Source organism: Callorhinus ursinus, unplaced genomic scaffold (assembly GCF_003265705.2).
Source record: "Callorhinus ursinus isolate GAN/ISIS: 27379988/994484 unplaced genomic scaffold, GSC_fseal_2.0 scaffold23, whole genome shotgun sequence".
Classification (NCBI taxonomy): domain Eukaryota; kingdom Metazoa; phylum Chordata; class Mammalia; order Carnivora; family Otariidae; genus Callorhinus; species Callorhinus ursinus.
This window is the reverse complement of record NW_027397085.1, coordinates 2,497,636-2,519,375: the sequence shown is the minus strand read 5'-3', so window position 1 is coordinate 2,519,375 and position 21,740 is coordinate 2,497,636. Positions and strand designations below refer to the sequence as shown.

Here is a 21,740-nt window from a genome sequence, read left to right as displayed (position 1 = left end):
CCTGGTGATGGGTATTGAGGAGGGCACGTTCTGCATGGAGCACTGGGTGTTATGAACAAACAATGAATCATGGAACACTGCACCAAAAACTAATGATGTAATATATGGTGATTAACATAAGAATAAAAAAATAAAAAAAAAGAATTTAAATAATACCTAGTGCATGTATGACTATAATGAAACAAAAGTAGAAATCAATAACAAAAATACAGCAGGAAAATCTTCAAACCACTTAGAAATTAAACAACATACTTGTAAATAACCCATGAGTCAGTAAGGAAGTCTGAAGAGAAAAAGAGAAATACAGAGATAAACGAGAATGAAAATATAGCATGTCAAATGTTGTAGGGTTCAGTTAAAGCAATGCTGAGAGGGAAATTTATAGCAGTAAATGCTTATGTTAGGAAAGAGCAAAGATCTCAATAAAAATCTAAGTTCTTACTTCAGAAACCTAGAAAAAGAAGAGCAAAATAAACCCAAAACAAGCAGAAGGGAATAATAAAAATAAGATCATAAATCAATGACAGAAAAAAAAATCAATGAAAAAAAGAGCTGAGTTTTTAAATAACTGATAAATTTCTAGTAACACTGACAAACATAAAGTGAGAAGGCACAAATGAGTACTCCCAGTAACAAAAAAAGATCTTATTTCTACAGATCTTGCAAGCATTAAAGGGAAAAAATAGAGAACTGAGTTAAGATGGTGGAGCAGTAGGGGGACTCTGGGCTTGCCTCAGCCCTCGAACACAGCTAGATCAACATCCAATCAATTTGAATACCAGGAAATCGATCTAAGAATTAAGAGAACAATCTGCACAATTAGAGGGAGAGAACGTGGCAGGCTTATTTTTTTTTTAAGATTTCATTTATTTATTTGACAGAAAGAGACACAGCGAGAGAGGGAACACAGCAGGGGGAGTGGGAGAGGGAGAAGCAGGCTTCCCGCTGAGCAGGGAGCCCGATGTGGGGCTCGATCCCAGGACCCTGGGATCATGACCTGAGCCAAAGGCAGACGCTTAACAACTGAGCCACCCCTGCGCCCCGATGTGACAGGCTTATTTTAACAAATAAACCAAAGCACACTTAAAGGTCCAAACACTCCCCCACTGAGAGCAAGGAGGAACCCTGTAGAGGACTGACCTATGGGAAAGAGCAGCCAAAACACAAGAGCAGAGTGCACAGAGCACACACCAGAAACACTTCCTGAAGCGCCAGGCTCTAGACAGTGTAGGACCCCTTAGTATACCAATACTCTCAAGAGCAGAATAAGAACAAACTTTCATAACACACAAAAGACAGAAACCTAGACAAAATGACAAGATGGAGGAATTTTTCCCAAAAGAAAGATCAAGAAGAAACCACAGCTAGGGGTTTATTCAAAACAGATATAAGCAATATATCTGAACGAGAATTTAGAACAAGAGTCATAAGAATATTATGGGTTTAAAAAAAGCATAGAAACCACCAGACACCTTGCTGCAGAGATAAAAGACCTAAAAACTGGTCACGCTGAAATAAAAAATGCTTAACTGAGATGCAGAACTGACTGGAAGTAATTACAAGAGGAATGGAAGAAGCAGAGGAACAAACAGGTGATATAGAAGACAAAATTATGGAACATAAAAAAGCTGAAAAGAAGAGGGAAAGAAAACTAGTAGATCACAAATATAGACTTAGGGAACTCAGCGATTCCACAAAGCACAATAATATCCATATCGTGAGTCCCAGAAGAGGAAGAGTGGGAAAAAGGAGGTTTATTTGAACAAATCATAGCTGAGAACTTCCCTAATCTGCGGAAGGAATCAGACAGGCATTCAAGTCCAAGAAGCACAGAGAACTCCCCTCAAAATCAACAAAAACAGGTCAATACCAAGACATATCATAGTGAAACCTGCAGAATACAAAAGATAAACAGAGAATTCTGAAAGCAACTAGCGATAAAAGGTCTTTAGCCTACAAGGGTAGACATAAGGTTAGCAGCAGACATGTCCACAGAAATTTGGGAGGCCAGAAGACAGTGGCATGATATATTCAACATGCTGAATGGGAAACATATGCAGCCAAAAATACGTTATCCAACAAGGTTGTCATTGAGAATAGAAGTAGGGATAAAGAGTTTCCAGGAGAAGCAAAAACTAAAGGAGTTCATGAACACTAAACCAGCTCTGCAAGAAATATTAAAGGAGACCCTTTGAGTGGGAAAGAGGGACCAAAATCAACAAAGACTAGGAAGGAACAGAAACAATCTACAGGAACAGTGACTTTACAGGTAATACAATGGCACTAAATTCATATCTATCACTAATTACTGTGACTGTAAATGGACTAAATGCTCTAATCAAAACACAAAGGGTATCAGAATGGATTAAAAAAAAAAAAACAAGACCCATCAATATGCTGCTCACAAGAGACTCATTTTAGACCCAAGACACCTCCAGATTGAAAGTGAGGGGAAGGAGAACCATCTATCATGCTAATGGACATCAAAAGAAAGCTGGAGTAGCCATACTCATATCAGACAAACTAGATTTTAAATGAAAGACTGTACTAAGAGATGAAGAAGGGCACTGTATCATAATAAAGGGACCTATTTAACAAGAAGATCTAACAATTGTAAATATTTATGCCCCCAACTTGGGGGCAGCCATATATATAAATCAATTAATAACAAACATAAATAAACTCATTGATAATAATACAATAAGAGTAGGGGACTTTAACACCCCACTCACAGCAATGGACTGATTATCTAAGCAGAAGATCAGCAAGAAAACAATGGCTTTGAATCACACACTGAACCAGATGGACTTAACAGATATATTCAGAACATTTCATCGTAAAGCAGCAGAATACACATTCTTTTCTAGTTCACAAGGAACATTCTCCAGGACAGATCACATACTGAGTCACAAATTGAGCCTCAATCAGTACAAAAAGACTGAGATCATACCATGCATATTTTCAGACTGTAATACTACGAAATTTGAAGTCAACCACAAGAAAAAATTAGGGAAGACTGCAAATAATGGAGGTTAAAGAACATCCTACTAAAGAAATTAGTAGGATGTTAAATTAAAGAAGAAATAAAAAAATACACAGAAGCAAATGAAAATGACAACAAATTGAAGTCCAAAACCTTTGGGATGCAGCAAAGGCTGACATAAGAAGAAAGTATATAGCAATACAGGCCTTCCTCAAGAAGCAAGAATAGTCTTAAATGCACAACCTAACCATACACCTACAGGAGCTGGAAAAAGAACAGCAAATAAAGCCTAAAACCCAGCAGGAGAAGAGAAATAATAAAGACTCAAGCAGAAATAAATGATATAGAAAAAACAAACAAACAGTAGAACAGATCAACGAAACTAGGAGCTGGTTCTTTGAAAGAATCAATAAAATTGATAAACCCCTGGTGAGATTTATCAAAAAGAAAAAAGAAAGGACCCAAATAAAATCATGAATGAAAGAGGAGAGATCACAACCAACACCGAAGGAATACAATTTAAGAACGTATTATGAGCAACTAAATGGCAACAAATTAGGCAATCTGGAAGAAATGGATGTATTCCTAGAGATGTATAAACTACCAAAACAGAAACAGGAAGAAATAGAAAACCTGAGCAGACCCATAACCAGCAAGGAAATTGAAGCAGTACTCAAAACTCTCCCAACAAACAAGAGTCCAGGGCCAGACGGCTTCCCAGGGGAGTTCTACCAAACATTTAAAGAAGAGTTAATACCTATTCTTATGGAACTGTTCCAAGAAATAGAAATGGAAGGAAAACTCATTCTATAAGGCCAGCATTACCTTGATTCCAAAAGCAGACAGAGACCCCACTAAAAAGGAAAATTACACACCAATATCCCTGATGAACATGGATGCAAAAATTCTCAACAAACTACTAGCAAATTGAAAGGAAAAAAAAACCAAACCATGAATTTTATAATACTGTTCATAATGCTCATGGATTCACCACTTAGAAGAAATGAACCAATTCCTTAAAACTACAAAGCACCAAAACTCAAATGATAACCCGAATAGTTCTACAATCATGAAAGGAATTTAATTTGTAATTAAAAAGATCATGAAATAGAACTCTTCAAGCCTCGATGGTTCCACTGGACAATTTTATCAAATATTTAAAGAACGGAAACTAATATTACACAAATCTTTCAAGAAAGAGAAGAGGGAACATGTTCCAATAATTTTATGAGGGGAGTATTAACCTGATACCACAACCAGACAAAGACAGTATAAAAAAAGAAAACCGCAGACCATAAACTTAAGACGCAAAATCCTCAACAAAATATTAGGAAATTGAATCCAACAATGTATGAAAAGGATTATACACCACAATCAAGTGATCAAGCAGATACAATACAAGACTGGCTCAACATTTAAAAAAAAATCAGCCCATGTAATCCATAATATCAATAGGCCAAAGAAGAAAATTCATATGGTCTTATCAAAAGAGACACAGAAAAAGCATGCGACAAAACCCAAAATACCCATTCATGACAAAAACACTCAGCAAACTAGGAATACAGAACTTCCTCAACTTGAAAAAGACTATTTACCAAAAATGTACAGCTAACATTATACTTAATGGTAAAAAACTGAATGCTACCTCCCTAAGATTAGGAATAGGTGAGATGTCCACTCTCACCACTCTTATTCAACACAGTACTGTAAGCCTTAGCCAGAACAATCAGGTAAGAAAAAGAAATAAGACATATAAGTTGAAAAGAAATCAACTTTCTCTATTTACAAATGACATGAATATTTATGTAGAAAACCAGAGGGAATCTACAAAAAACTCTTAGACACTAGAGAGTTCAACAAGGTCACAGGTTACAAGATCAACACACAAAAAACTAGATGCACTTCCCTATCTAGTAGCAAAATATGTATGTGGAAACCAAAACTAAAAACAATGCCATTTTACGACATTTTCAAAGAAAATGAAATACTGAGGTATAAATCTAACAAAACATGCAGGATCCACTGAAAATTACAAAATGCTGATGAAAGAAGTCAGACCTAAATAAATTAAAAAGACTTACCACGTTCACTGACTGGAAGACTTGACATAGTAAAGATATCAATTCTCTCCAAATTGATATATAGGTGTTTGTGGGTTTTTTGTTTTTTGTTTTGTTTTTAAAGTAGGCTCCATGCCCAAGTGTGGAGCCCAATATGGGGCTTGAACTCATGATCCTGAGATCAAGACCTGAGCTGAGATCAAGAGTCAGACACTTAAGCAACTGAGCCACCCTGGTGCCCCCAAACTGATATATAGGTTTAATGCAATTCCTATCAAAATCTTAGCAAGGTGTTTTAAAGACATAGACAAGCTTATTTTAAAATTTTTATGGAAAGGCAAAGGAAGTAGAATAGCTAAAACAATTAAAAAAAGAAAATGAGAGGACTCACTCTTTCACAATTAAAGCTTTCTCTATAGCTACAGTAATCAAGACAGTGTGGTACTGGTAAATGAATACACACAGGTTAATTGATCAAAAGAGAGAAACCAAAGTAGACCCACACAAGTATGTCCAATGGGTTTTTGATAAAGGTATAAAAGCAATTCAATGGGGGGAAGGATAATCTTTCAACAAACATTGCTGGACAAACTAGGCTCCTAAATTTAGGCAAAAAGATGAATCAATGAATCTCAAACTAAACCTCACCCCTTAAATAAAAATTAACTCAAGACTGATCAAAGCCTTAAATGTAAAATGTAAAACCACAGACGTTTTAAAAAAAAAAAAATCCAGAAAATCTTTGGGACCTAGGACTAGGTAAAGAGGCCTTAAGACTTGAGACCAAAAAGTATACTTCACAAAAGGAAGTATTAGCCATAAATTAGATGTTCTCAAAATTAAAAACTGTTGCTCACTGAAAGACCCTGTTAAGAGGCTAAAAAGATAAATTACAGACTTAGAGAAAATATTTGCAAACCACACAGCCAGCAAAGGGCATTTATCTAGAATATACAAAGAACTCTCAAAACTCAAAAGTGGAAGAACCAAGAATCCCGTTAAAACGTGGGCAGAAGATGGCTCAGTCAGTAGAGCATGCAACTCTTGATCTCAGGGTTGTGATTTCAAGCCCCATGTTGGGTACAGAGATTACTAAAAAATAAAATAAAATCTTAGGGATGCCTGGCTGGCTCAGTTGGAAGAGTGTGTGACTCTTGAACTCAGGGTCGTTGAGTTCAAGCCCCACACTGGGTGTGGAGATTACTTACATTAATAAAAAACTTTAAAAAAAGTGGGCAGAATATATGAACAGACATTTCACTGAAGAGGATATACAGACACAAATAAACAAAATGATAAGATATTCAACATTATAGCCATCAGGAAAATCAAAATTAAAAGCATAATGAGACATCACTATACATCTATCATGTAGTTGATGGCTAAATGCTAAAATGAAAAACAGTGAAAACAGCAAAGGATAGTGAAGATGTGGAGAAATCAAATCATTCACACATCACTGGTGGGAAAGTAAAATAGTATAGCCACTCCAGAAAAGAGCTCAGCAGTTTCCCTTAAAACAAAAAATGTACTAATACAACACAGCAATTTCTTGGGCTTTTATGCCAGTAAAATGAAAATTTATGTTCATGCAAAAGTTGTCTACGAATGTTCATAGCAGCTTTTTTTGTGAGCCCAAAACTGGAAACAATCCCAATGTTCTTCAATGGTTACACTGTGATACATCTATACCATGGAATACTACTCAGCAATAATAAAGAACAAAGTTGATACACTCAGTGACTTAAGTGGACCTCAAGGGAATTATGCTAAGTGGAAAAAGCCAACTTCAAAAGGTTACATACTGTATGATTCTTCAAAGAGTATTAATTACTTAGAACTCAGGGGTGGAGAAGACAGGGGCTACAAAGAGGTAGCACCAGGCAGTTTTGTGTGGAAAGGTTTTCCATCTTGACTGTAGTAGTAGTTAAACATTCTACATGTGACAGAATTGTATGGGACTAAATACATAAACACACAAACCTATATACAGATACATACAAATGAGTACATGTGTAACTAGTGAAATATAAATAAGCTCTGTGGTGTACCAATGTCAATTTCATGGTCTGGATATTATGATTATAATTATAGAAGATACTAACATTGTAGGAGGAAGAGTGAGGAGTATGTGTGACCTCCCTGAACACTAACTGCAAGTTCCTGTAAATCTGTAACAAAACACAAAACAAGTGTATAAAGAGAGCACATTTATAAACCTGAGTATAGGTAACAAGAGACAATAATATTTTCTTGCACCACTAGAAGTAATATTTTTATTACTGATAAAAGAAATATGGTGTTTCTTGCAGAATCAGTCTTGTAAAAGACACTTGATAAAAGTCCTCTTTTAAACTGAAGCTTCCTATTACTTCCCACATACTTAAAAAAAAATTTCCCCTTCAGTTTTAGGAAAAAGAAATATCCAATTGTGAATGTTAACTCATGTTTCAAGTAAATCACAAAAAAATGTGTGTGCATCCTTCTCAAAAAGACAAATTTTTACAACACTGCAACAATTATATGTAATAACTGTACATCCTTATTGGGAAAATTGTACCAATTTGTCTTTTTAATATTACTTCTAGAAAATAAGAGATGAGTCATGCCTCAGGTGAAATAAGAGGGATACATTTGATTATTCTTAATCATTTCTGTGGCAGATTAGGTTTAAAAAAAAAACAAAAGACCAGAATATCTTCACTGGTTGAGGGAAAATCCTCTGTATCTATCTCTAATTGGGATGAGGAGAATAGAAAAGAGGGATACCATGAGCAGAGGACTAAAATCAATTTGGGCAATATTTGAAGGTTGCATTATATTATCTAGCCCAAAAAGAAAAGGACAGCAGAATAACTCTTTGGCTGACTGTATTTTGGCCTCTTACGGTCTTTCTGCCTAGTTTCTTAGTTTATAAGAACCAAAATTAGGCCTAATGTAGGAAAGGCCAATTTTGACAACAAAAATAGGTTAAGAAGTTTGGTAGGGACTGACAGTATAATAAATGTGTATTATTACTTTTTAAAAAACATTTATTTATTAGAAAGAGAGAGAGAGGGAGGGTGGGTGTCGGGGATGAGGGGCAGAGGGCAAGAAAGAATCCCAAGCAGAACCCCTACAGACCTCGGAACCCAACATGGGGCTCAATCTCATGATCCTGGGATTACAACCCTGAGATCAAGACCTGCACCAAAACCAAGAATTGAACACTTAACCGACTGTGCCACCCAGGTACCCCATAAATGTGTTCAGAAGATCCATGAGAGCCACAGCAAAATAGATCCATGTGAGAAAAGAGCCAGGGTGGTGAGAAGTGGTTAAGGAGGGGATTTAGCTCAGAAGAGGAGGTAAAACAGGGAGACGAGTAAAGAACCCACAAAATGCAGCATTTGGCCTCCTTGATATTTTCTACAAGGGGCACAAACACGTAAAGAAACCATTACCAACATTAAAGTCCCAGGTATATAGGAATAAAGCAGTGCTTTGGGCAAAGCAGCTCTTGTTGCATATAACATGAATGGCTGGCCTCAGTATAGCTAAGCTAGGGAAAGGAAACAGAAAAGCAGGTAGGATGGGTTAAAGAAAAGGTTTCCTGAGACAAATAAAACTGCAACTGACAACTGTATAAACTACAGGTTAACAATAGCAGTTAACAGAAAGATTTATTGTTCTGTAATTAGATATGGGGTAGTATTTTTGAAGGTAAGTGCTAGGTTGACTAGGAATCTAAGAAATCATGTTATAAACCATGACCGCTGTGACAAAAGAGAGAATTTTAACATGGCTGAGTGTAGAAAGGATTTTTTTAAAAGATTTATTTTATTTATTTGAGAAAGAGATAAAAAAGAGCAAGCATGAGCACAAGAGTGGGGGAAGGGGCAGAGGGAGAGAATATTCAAGCAGACTCCCCTCTCTGAGCATGGGGCTGGAGGTGGGGCTCAATCCCACGACCCATGAGAGCATGACCTGCACCTAAACCAAATGTTGGATGCTTAACTGACTGAGCCACCCAGGTGCCCTGGAAAGGATTTTTAAACAAAAAATTTCCCCTTTTTACATCTGTATACGTAGCCAATGATAATGTAGTTTAGTGGCTAGTACTTTTAAATAACAATTAGAACAGAAGATTCAATGAAGAGTTAATCCCTACCTATAAAGTAGTGACTTTGTTGAAAGATGATCAATATATAAATATTAAAATAAAACAGATTCTCTGATAATCTGTGACATTATTTGTAGAATTTTATTTAGAAAGAGAACACATTTATTCTCCATCCAGGTAACTTACAACTTCTATTCTAGCTATATGGCTGTTTTTTAATACATTACTGGTGATTAAAAGAACAGGGCAAAGAAAAAAACTAACTGAGGTCAGAAGCTACATATCTGGGAAAATAAGCCTGATTGAGAAGCACCTGGAAGAAATAAAATCATATACTATGTCATACTATTTCTTACTAGATGCTGGAAAACAACAGAGGGCATTAAAGTGAGAGAGGGGCAAGAGTGATATAAATATTTATACAAATACATATTTAAAAAAGCATTTGGGGCACCTGGGTGGCTCAGTCGTCAAGCGTCTGCCTTCGGCTCAGGTCATGATCCCAGGGTCCTGGGATCGAGCCCCACATCGGGCTCCCTGCTCCGCAGGAAGCCTGCTTTTCCCTCTCCCGCTCCCCCTGCCTGTGTTCCCTCTCTTGCTGTGTCTCTGTCAAATAAATAATAAAATCTTTAAAAAATAATAAAAGAGCATTTAACCATCATTATTTTAAGAATCAAAAAATTGTATTCCATATGTAAATCCTTATGATGAGCAGTTAGTTCACAGCGGTCAATATGTCAGCAGACATACTCTATCTACAAATCTATTTACAAATCCTCCCTAAATTTATGAAAATCTTAAACACAAATGTCCTCTGCTATACCACACATAGAGGAAGGCAGGGTCTCCTAGAAGCTCAAAATGAGATTTTCTTCCTGGATGTTTCAGATGACACTGTGTTCCTTTTGCAACACAGATAGCACATGTCTACAGAAAAATCCATTTGGGGCGCCTGGATGGCTCAGTTGTTAAGCGTCTGCCTTCGGCTCAGGTCATGGTCCCAGGGTCCTGGGATAGAGCCCCACATCAGGTTCCCTGCTCAGCGGGAGGCCTGCTTCTCCCTCTCCCACTCCCCCTGCTTGTGTTCCCTCTCTCGCTATAGCTGTCAGATAAATAAATAAAATCTTTAAAAAAAAAAAGAAAAAGAAAAATCCATTTTAAATGATTAATACTGTTGAATGAAGTCTGGATTGAGTGTTTGCTATCATCATCTGTAACATAATTTATATGACTGAAACCACTGTGAGTTCACAGAGTCCTGATTTAAAGAAGTCTTGAGATATAATCTGTATAAGCTTGTTTATACTCTCCTTTTCCTTGGTGTCGTCTGGATTTTATTCTACATGCACTGCGTGCTGGATTTTAAGTAAAGGAGTAAATGATCTGAGGTACCATTTTAGAGATCAATCCGGCTGTTGTGGTGGGAGCGAATGGAGGTTTCAAGAGACAAAGAGGTGTGCTGATAGGAGGTTTTTGCAACAGTGTAGGCAAAAGATGAGAGTGGACTGGATTAAAGGCAGTCATAGTAGGGAAAAAAAAAGAGGGAATAAGAAACAGGACTTGCAGATATTAGATGTGGTTATTAAAAGAGAGAAAAGCATCAAGAAGAGATCCACTGGGCGCCCGGGTGGCTCAGTTGTTGAGCGTCGGCCTTCGGCTCAGGTCATGATCCCGGGATCCTGGGATCGAGTCCCCATCGGTCTCCCTGCTCTGCGGGAAGCCTGCTTCTCCCTCTCCCACTCCCCCTGCTTGTGTTCCTGCTCCCGCTGTATCTCTCTCTGTCAAATAAATAAATAAATAAAATCTTAAAAAAAAAGAGAGAGATCAACTAAATTTTTGGTTTTAGGTATCTGGATGACTGGAGATATCATTTACTGAAGGGGGATAACAAGAGAAGAAACAGATTTTTGTTTTGAGAATGCGGGTTAGCTTGAGGGAAGACCCAAGATTCTCTTGGACACCCAAGAGAATATGCCAAGTAGGTGATTAGCTGAATATATATACGTCTGGAATGGTCAAGCCCAGAGATATAAACTGGAAGATCCTGGCACTAGAATGAATGTCAAGTAAGTAGGGACTCTAGTTTGTTTCTGTTTTGTTGTTCTTTTTAATGCCATGCCTAAAAGAATGCCTAGAACAGTATTTGCAAGTAGCAGGGGATTCAATAAATATCTGTTGAGTGAATAAATGAGTGGACATAAAAATGGAGAAGTTAAATGACGGTACGAACTTAAGACCTAGAGATTGCAGATGGAACTCTTAAAGGTTAAAACACACACACACACACACACACACACACACACACACGGCGTGGGGGAGACAATGAGCACAGGGGGAGGGGAAGAGTTTCAGCAAAGGAGACTGAGGAATGCTAGTGAAACGGGAGGAAAACCAGGACGCTATTATTCTAGCAAAGATGATAATATAAAAAAATGTTTCAAGAAGAGTGGTTACTCGGGTCAAAATGCTATTGAGGTTATGTATGAGGACAAAAATGTGAGAATAGTGTCACTGATGGTTTTCACAAGGGTTAGGGAACATAACCCATTCTAATAGGAAGGAAGATAGTGCAGGTACGGATGCAGATAGGGTGAAAGACTTTGTGGTGGGAAAAAGCAAAGTTCCCAATAGCCTCTATTTTCTCAAGGAATTGTGAAACAAGTGTCAGCCAAGAGTGACTCTTCAATAAATGCTCTGATGGGACTAAATAAGATGTTATGGGAGAACAGAGGGGGGATATCTATCTCCGTGTTGAGGTAGAGGGCAGGGGATGTTTAACAGATAAACAGGAATTTATAAGGAAAGGGTAGGCAGGAGAAGTAGGAAGAGCATCTCACACACAGGCAGTACGTCAGAGGCAAAGGAAAAGAGCACACTGTATCAAAAACTAATGATGTAATGTATGGTGATTAACATAATGAAATAAAATAAAACAAAATAAAATAAAATAAAATAAAAGGGAAAACAGCATGTTCAGGAAACAAAAAGGCAGGGCCCAAGAGGTCCAGGGAGGGAATAGCAAGAGATAAGGCTGGATAAGCAGGTACCAAAATCAAGAAGAGCCTTGTGTGCAGTACTAAGGAGACTGAAATTTGTCATGAGAATAATCAGAAGCAGCCACTTGTAATATATATATTTATTTTGGTGGTCTTCAAATCAGTTTGGGGAAAATATTTGTAAATTTAATATACAAATACATTTAATATAAGATTAGGCCATTTATATATTAAATATTTTTAAGTTTATTTTTTTTAGTAATCTCTACAAACTAGGTGGGGCTAAACCTCAGAACCCTGAGATCAACACTCATGCTCTTCTCACTAAGCCAGGCAGGTGCCCCCATTTTTATATTTAATACATTTTTAAAATGGAGAGGCAGGATAGCTTAATGGATTAAGAGTACAAATATTAGACCCAGAACTCCTGTATTCAAACCCTAGCTATACTGTGTGGTGATTCTGTTGACTGTGGGCAAACTATGTAACCTGTGCTTCCCTGATTTTTTTTTTTTTTAAGATTTTATTTATTTATTTGACAGAGAGAGAGAGAGCACAAGCAGAGGGAGCGGCAGGGAGAGGGAGAGGGAAAAGCAGGCTTCCCGGCTGAGCAGGGAGCCCAATGCGGAGCTCGATCCCAGCACCCTGGGATCATGACCTGAGCCAAAGGCAGACGCTTAACTGACTGAGCCACCCAGGCACCCCTGCTTCCCTAATTTTAAATGGATGCTGTAATACTAAAGAAGAAAATAACAGCACCTTCTCAAAGGGCTGTTAAAATATTAGTTAACATGGTATTCTGTAAATGTTAGCTATTATTATTAAAGATACAATTTACCTGTTTTTTAATGGCATAATTTTCACCATCTTCAGCTTTCATTTTTTCGATCTTTTCTTCTTGTTGTTTTGCTTCTTTCTCATACATCATTTTTTCTTTGACCAATCTATAAATAAACCAAAAATGGTTCCAAGAATTAACTTTCTCTCTAGCAAACAGACCATGGGAAACAAAGAAAATGTAAATATAAAACATACTTAGAATACCAAAGTATGTGTACTAGACAGGGAGGAGGCAAGGAGGAAAGAAAAATACCTTGCCATAGATATAAGTCTGATCCTCAGGCCTGTAAGTCCTATACCTGTCTAAACCAAGTGTAATCTTCAAAGCATGAAATTCTTAAATTTTTAATTAAAAACATGTTTCACTATAATAATTGTATTTACAATGTAAAAACACACAAAATTATCATGTACTAACATTTGTCCTTTTAATTAATATATATTTTCCAAATTTTTATACATGTACTTGAAACATATTGGAAAAAGCTCAACTTACTGGAAAAAAAATCAGTATATTGCATGCCAAATCACAAAGATAGATTACATTATTTTCAACAATAAAATTGTTTAACAAGTATTTACTATTCACTTAGTTTTATGCCTAACCTTCCTTGTGTGAGGGAGTGGGGTAGATAATTTAGACATGGTTCTCTTAGGGACAAACAGTGGAAATGAATATTTACTAAAGCAAGAAAAGATATTGATAAAGATCCGGGAGATTTTCAACAATAAATTGGAAGAGAGAAATACAAAGTCCTACTAATTATTCCTCAAATAACCAAAGTACAATTAATCATAACAGCTCAACCTCCTCTAATCCTGGTTTATAAGTTTTAATATAAAACAAAAATGTAGTTCAAGAAAACACTAACACTCACAATATCTAAATAGCAGAATAAAAAGCTTTCAGAGTTCATATATATTAAAAGCAGCTTTCTCCATCTGGCTCGCTTATTAATTTCTACACCTGTGTTTCTGGGATGGAATTTAAAAATATAAGAGAATGGCTTTTGTCCAATCATTTGCAATGACACTAAGATTTTTAAGTATATTTCAAAACAGGATTTAAAAAATATATGTATTTTACTTATTTATTTTAGAGAGTGTGTGCATGCCAAGGGAGGAACAGAGGGGGAAAGAATCTCAAGCACCACACAGGGCAATGAATATAAACAAGTAACAGAGGATACTCAAGAAACAAATAATAAGGGAAATAATAGTACTTGAGAAAGTACTATTTCTGGTTACCTGAGGAGACAAGCCCTAATGATCTGGGGTAGGAGAGGTCAGCTGAGGTCAGCTGGGAGTTAAACTTTTTTTTGAGCTTTTACATTTGAGTTTATTCTTCATTTGACTTTTAAAACATTCCTATAGCTGAATATTAATACAAAAAAACAATAGCAAGTAGTGAGTATGATTATAGTCCTTCACCCATTCACTACTACATATAAAATGCCAATAGTCAGTGTTATTCACTGGTCTCATTAAGAGGTCTGACATTGAACACCACCCCTAGGATGATGTTTATCATCCTCATTATGCTTCTCCATTGTAATGGTGCCATCTTTCCTGATTTGGATCAAAGTTCACCAGGTTTTTCAATTTTGAATAATTTTAAAGTTCGCCAATTATTCCTTTAGCAATATTTTCTAAATTTTTTGGAATAAAGGAAAATTCAATTAGAAAGACAACAAAATTTATCTAATAGTTGTAATTCTCTAAACATTGCTCTCTTCTGCAAGTTTTGCAAATGCTATTAGTTAAAATAACAAGTACAAATAGAAGTCATCATTTATTATATTTTAAAGGCATAATTACCTGAAAATATTTTCTACTAGTGTTAAATATTTTCTATTAGTAACAAACCCATACCCACAGAGAAACATAGCAATTTCAAAATCTGGTCACTTTCAGTAGTTAGACAAATACATGAGAGGAAATTACAAAAATAAGAGCAATAGAAAAGGAGAGACCTAAGGAGGAGAAAGGGGAAACGTTAAGAAATGACAATCAGGGGAGTGATAAATAACTTAAACTTTTAATTATATAGGTATGGCATTAATGTGATTTTTAAATATGTAGTCTGATGTTTTCCAAACTACTCCATGGTATACAAGTGGTCAAATAAGCTTAAAAAACACTGCTTGCTGGGGAACCTGGGTGGCTCAGCTGGTTAAGTTATCTGACTCTTGATTTTGGCTCAGGTCTTGATCTCACGGTTGTGAGACTGAGCCCGGCGTGGGGCTTTGCGCCGGCAAGGAGCCTGCTTAAGGTTCTCTCTCTCCTTCTCCTCTGCCCCCCACCAAAAAAAAAAACCAAAAAAAAACTCCAAAAAACAAAGAATGTGTATTCTTGTATTGCCAAATGGCGTATTCTATAGATGGCAATTAGATCCAGTGACTGGATGGTGTTGGTCAATTTTTTACATCCTTGCTGTATTTCTATTTGTTCTGTTACAAAGAGAAGAGTGCACATTCACGCTCTCTCTAAAAAATAAACCAAACCAAAACAAAACAAAAACAACACTGTGGGCCGAATATTAAAGATTTAGGATTTGTATTTGCATATTAAAAGATCCTGAGAAGTCCTGTAGTAAGAAAATCAGTTTATCTTTGTTCAACTGCAAGCTTATGTGAGGCAAAATAAAGACTTTTCTCCACTCAGCATTCTCCAGAACAGCTGTCCCTCAACAGAAGTCTGAGAAGTACACTGTAGAAATCCGTAAACTACACGAATTCGTATACAACACATTTAAACACACTGTTCATAAAATTCTAGATAGAACACAAGTTTTGGGTATATCAAGAATTTAGAGACCTTGAGATAAAAAAGTTTTAGCTTAATTTGTTTTGATTGTATAGTTTTTATTATAGTAATTAAGATTTTCACAATTATACCCCAACTTGTACTTGGGGCTGTCTAATAACTAATAGTCCAATACCAAGCAAAGGATACTGATGATAGGTCAATGTAATTAATGGTGCTAAGAAACCATAACTGATATTCAGAACAACATTCTGTTATGGATATTTTGAAACAAAAAAAATCTAGAGAAAATAGCATAGTAAATCCCATGCATTCTTCACTGAACACTAGTAATTAGTATTTTGACAGTCTTGTTTCACGTATCTCCTGCTACTTACTTATTAGTATCTTCAGACATAACATCTTTAGTTTGATTTTTGAGGTTAAAGCCTGTGATTTCTACCCCACCTCCCCACCTTACGCCAACCATATAAAAAAATTAACTCAAGATGGATCAAAGATCTAAAAGGCCAAAATTAGAAAACTTCTGGAAGAAAACATAGGGGTAAATCTTTATTTTTTTTTTTTAGGAGTATATCTTGATGACTCTGAATTTTCAGATATGACACCAAAACTGTAAGAAAAAGAAAGGAAAACAATAAATTGGCTTTTGTCAAAATTAAAAACTTTTGTGCTTCAAAGGACACTATTAGGAAAGTGAAAGAGACAACAGAATGGGAGAAAATATTTGAAAATCATATATAGAATAAGAAACATATCTAGAATCTATAAACAACTTATAATTCGATAATAAAAAGACAAATAGGGCGCCTGGGTGGCTCAGTTTTTTTTTTTTAAGATTTTTTTAAGATTTTATTTATTTATTTGAGAGAGAGAGAATGAGAGATAGAGAGCACGAGAGGGAAGAGGGTCAGAGGGAGAAGGAGACCCCCTGCTGAGCAGGGAGCCCGATGCGGGACTCGATCCTGGGACTCCAGGATCATGACCTGAGCCGAAGGCAGTCGCTTAACCAGCTGAGCCACCCAGGCGCCCATGGATGGCTCAGTTGTTAAGCGTCTGCCTTCGGCTCAGGTCATGATCCCAGGGTTCTGGGACTGAGTCCCGCATCGGGCTTCCTGCTCTGCGGGAAGCCCGCTTCTCCCTCTCCCACTCCCCCTGCTTGTGTTCCTGCTCTCACTGTCTCTGTCAAATAAATAAATAAAATCTTAAAAAAAAAAAAGACAAATAACCCAACTAAAAATGGATAAAGAGAATCTGAATAGACATTTCTCCCAAGAAAATATACAAATGCCCAATAAACACATGAAAAGATGCTCAACTTCGTTAGTTATCAGGGAAATGTACATCGAAACCACAGTGAGATATTACTTCAAACTCATTAGGATGACTATAATTAGAAAGTCAGGGAAATAAAAGTCAGATAATAACAAGTGTTGCTGACAAGGATGTGGAAAAAGTGAAACCATCAAACACTGCTGGTAGGAATGCAAACTGGTACACCTGCTTTGGAAGTTTAGCCATTCCTCAAAAAGTTCAACAGAGAGTTACCATATATACCAGTAATTCCATTCCTAAGTGTATACCCAAGAGAAATGAAAACATATGTCCACATAAAAACTTGTACATGAGTGTTCATAGCAGCATTATGCATAATAGGCAAAATGTGAAAACAACTTAAAAGCCCATCAACTGATGGACAAATAAAATATAATATACCTGTGTAAGAGAATAGTATTTAGCAATAAAAAGAAATAAGGAAGAGTAGGAGACCCTGGTTTCACCTGGTCTCAGGAATTCAGCTAGGTAGCTATCAAATCATTCTGAACACCCGCAAACTCAACCAGAGATCTAAGAAAATAATAGCTGCAACTCTACAAATAAAAAACCGACCACTTTCTCCAAGGTAGGAGGTGCGGAGAAGTGAATCTGAGGCAGTACATGGTAAGATAAGCCGCAGGAGGAGGGAGCCTACGTAAGCCGGCTACTGGAAAGCGATACAGCAGTGAAGTGCAAAATCAGAACTTTTAGAAGTCTGCTCCAGTGAGGGACATCCCTGCCTGAGAAATGGCCAGGTGGCAAAGTAGGCGGAATCCTAGGTGGGACAGTGTGGTCTCAGGATCCCCTGGGTCTCAGAAAGACTGGGGGTGCCTGAGTGTGGCAGAGCTCCCAGGCATCAGAGAAGTCGGCTGCAATCAACAAGCCCAGGAGTGGGCTCTGAGCTTGAGGTTGCCATAAACTGTGAACCCCAGCACAGGCAGGCAACTACTCTCTGAGCAGGGGCCCAGCAAGTGGCAGAATCAGCGAGAGCCCTCTTCCTACCTGTGGAGGAGATGCGCAGGTATGCACCACATGAGTCTTCAGGGTCTGGGGACTCAAAATGGGGTCCCATGACTGAGATACAAATGTTCAATAACAGGCTAGGTGAGCACACAGCAGACAAGAGACCAGGGAGACAGGAGTGACTGACTGCTTTTCCCTGAGGGCTCACTGAGGAGTGGGACCCTGAGGTCTTGGCTCTGGGGCTGGAGATTGGGAGGCCACCATTTTCATTCTCATCCTCTGAAAGTGGTGTGGAAAGCCTTCAGGGAACAAAAGCCACATGCCCCAATCCAGCAGATCACTTAGCCTGGCCCCCTGGCAAGGGCAGTGCAATTCTGCCCGGGGAAAGACACTTGAGGATCAATGTAACAGGACTCTTCCCACTAAGATCAGCAAGAACAACCAGCCAAGACCAAGTTTTACTGAGCAATGAGAATTGCAAAACTTCAGCGCTAGGGGAATACAGCATATAGAATTCATGGTTTTCTCCCCCATGATTCTTTAGTCTTTCAATTTTAATTCTTTTCCCTCTTCCCTTTTTCAAAGAATTTATCAACTTTTGAAAAATCTTTTTTTTTAATTTTCATTTTTATAGTTACATTCTATCTTTCATTGTATTTAATTTTGTTTCTGTAAATATGTAAGTTTTTCTTTCTTTACAATTTTGGGATGCAGTTTCTTCTAACAGATCAAAATACATCCAGAATCTAGTGTATGGCTCTGTTCTCTTCACCTGCCTGATCATATTCTTTCTTTTTCTTTCTCTTTCTGGTTTTTTCTTGTTATCTTAAAGTCTTTTTAAATTTTCATCATTACAGATAGTCTATCCTTTCAATGTATTTAATTTTATTTTTGTATAAATATACATATATATATATGTTTTCTTTCTTTATAATTTTGAGACGTAGTTTCTTCTAACAAACCAACCCAAATACACTCAGAATATAGCGTATTGCTCTGTTCTGTTAACCTGTGTATATTCCTTCTTTTTTCTTCTCTTTTGTTTTTTGTCTTTTAATTTTCATTTTTACAGTTATATTCTATTGCTTCATCGTATTTAATTTTATTTTTGTACATATGTAAGTTTTTCTTTACAATTTTGGGATCTAGTTTTCTAACAGATCAAAATACACACAGGATCCAGTGTATTGCTCTGTTTCATCCACCTGCCTGATTATATATTTTTTTAATTTGTTTCAGGACTCATCTAATTTATTTGTTTAGTGTTTATTTCTCTGGGCTCATTGCCATTTTGGTATTTTGTTCTCTCATTCATCTATTCTTCGCTGGACAGAATGACAAGGTGGAAAAGCTTACGTCAAACAAGAGAATAAGAGGCAGTACTGACTGCCAGGGACCTAATCAGTATGGACATAAGTAAGATGTCGGAACTAGAGTTCAGAATAATGATTATAAAGATACTAGCTGGGCTTGAGAAAAGCATAGAAGACAGAGGAGAATCCCTTTCTGGAGAAATAAGAGAACCAAAATCTAACCAAGTCGAAATAAAAAAGGCTATTAATGAGATGCAATAAAAAAATGGAGGTTCTAACTGCTAGGATAAATAAGGCAGAAGAGAGAATTAGTGATACAGAAGATCAAACGATGGAGAAAAAAGAAGCTGAGAATAAGAGAAATAACTACTGGATCACGAGGGAAGAATTCGAGGGATAAGTGATACCATAAAGTGAAATAATACTAGAATAATTGGAATCCCAGAAGAAGAGGAAAGAGAGAGAGGGGCAGAAGGTATATTGGAGCAAATTATAGCAGAGAACTTCCCTAATCTGGCGAAGGAAACAGGCATCAAAATCCAGAAGGCACAGAGAACACCCCTTCAAAATCAATAAAAATAGGTCAACACCCCAACATGTAATAGTGAAACTTACAAATCTCAACGACAAAGAGAAAATCCTGAAAGCAGCTTGGGACAAGATGTCTGAAACCGGGGTGCCTGGGTGGCTCAGTGGTTAAGCATCTGCCTTCAGCTCAGGTCATGATCCCGGGCTCCTGGGATCAAGCCCCACATCGGGCTCCCTGCTCCACAGACAGCCTGCTTCTCCTTCTCCCTCTGCGTGCTGCTCTGCCTACTTGTGCTGTCAAGTAAATAAAATCTTAAAAAAAAAAAAAAAAGAGGTCTGAAACCTACAAGGGTAGAAACAGACTGGCAGCAGCAGACCTATCCACAGAGACCTGGCAGGCCAGAAAAGATTGACATGATACATTCAGGGTGCTAAATGTGAAAAATATGCAGCCAAGAATACTTTATCCAGCCAGGATGTCATTCAAAATAAAAGGAGTGATAAAAAGCTTCCAGGACAAACAGAAACTAAAAGAATTTGTGATCACCAGACAGCCATAAAATATTAAAAGGGGTCCTTTAAGGGGTGCCTGGTGGCTCAGTCGGTTGGGCGTTTGCCTTCAGCTCAGGTTATGATCTCAGGGTCCTGGGATCGAGCCCTTCATCGGGCTCCCTGCTCAGCAGGGAACCTGCTTCTCCTTCTCCCTCTGCCCTTCTCTCTGCTCATGCTCTCTGTCTCTCAAGGGAAAAAAAAAAAAAAAAAGACCCTTTAAGCAAAAGAAAGCCCAAAGTAACACCGATCAGAAAGGAACAGAGACAATATGCAGAAACAGTGACTTTACAGGTAATACAATGGCACTAAATTCATCTTTCAATAGTTACCCTGAATATAAATGGGCTAAAAGCCCCAATCAAAAGACACAGGGTATCGGACTGGTTAAAAAAACAAGACCCATCGATATGCTGTCTGCAAGAGACTCTTTTTAGACCCAAAGACACCTCCAGTTTGAAAGTGAGGAGGTAAAAACCATGTATCATGCTAATGGACATCAAATGAAAGCTGGGGTGGCAATCCTTATATCAGACAAATTAAATTTTAAACCAAAGACTGCAATAAGAGATGAGGAAGGACACTATATCCTACTTAAAGGGTCTATCCAACAAGAAGATCTAACACTTGTGAATATTTATGCCCCTAACACGAAACAGCCAACTATATAAGCCAATTAATAAAAAAATTAAAGAAACACATTGATAATAATACAATCATAGTAGGGGACTTTAACATCCTACTCACTGTAATGAAAAGACCATCTAAGCAGAAGATCAACAAGGAAACAAGGGCTTTGAATGACACACTGGCCCACATGGACTTCACAGACATATTCAGAGCATTCCATCCCTAAAGCAACAGCATACACATTCTTCTTGAATGCATACGGTACATTCTCCAGAAGAGATCACATACTGGGTCACAAATCAGGTCTCAACCCGTACCAAAAGACTGGGATCATTCCCTGCATATTTTTGGACCACAATGCTTTGAAACTGGAACTCAATCACAAGAGGAAATTTGGAAAGAATTCAAATACATGGAGGCTAAAGAGCAGCCTGCTAAAGAATGAATGGGTCAACCAGGAAATTAAAGAAGAATTTTAAAAATTCATGGAAACAATGAAAATGAAAACACAACTATTCGAAACCTTTGGGATGCAGCAAATGCAGACATAAGAGGGAAGTATATAGCAATACAAACCTTTCTCAAGAAACAAGAAAGGTCTCAAATATACAAACTAACCTTACAGCTAAAGGAGCTGGAGAAAAAACAGCAAATAAAGTGTAAACCCAGCAGAGAAGACAAATAATAAAGATT

The 21,740-nt window shown here is 37.3% G+C and overlaps 1 protein-coding gene across 1 annotated transcript in view; it reads right to left on the bottom strand.

Moving 5' to 3' along the window:
• TBCA (tubulin folding cofactor A) overlaps positions 1–21,740 on the bottom strand; it is a 97,773-nt gene that overhangs the window by 14,262 nt on the left and 61,771 nt on the right. Inside the window, exon 2 of the mRNA XM_025892559.2 lies at positions 12,980–13,085. Coding sequence (XP_025748344.2) covers positions 12,980–13,085 — 106 coding nt within the window. The remainder of the gene's footprint in view (positions 1–12,979; positions 13,086–21,740) is intronic.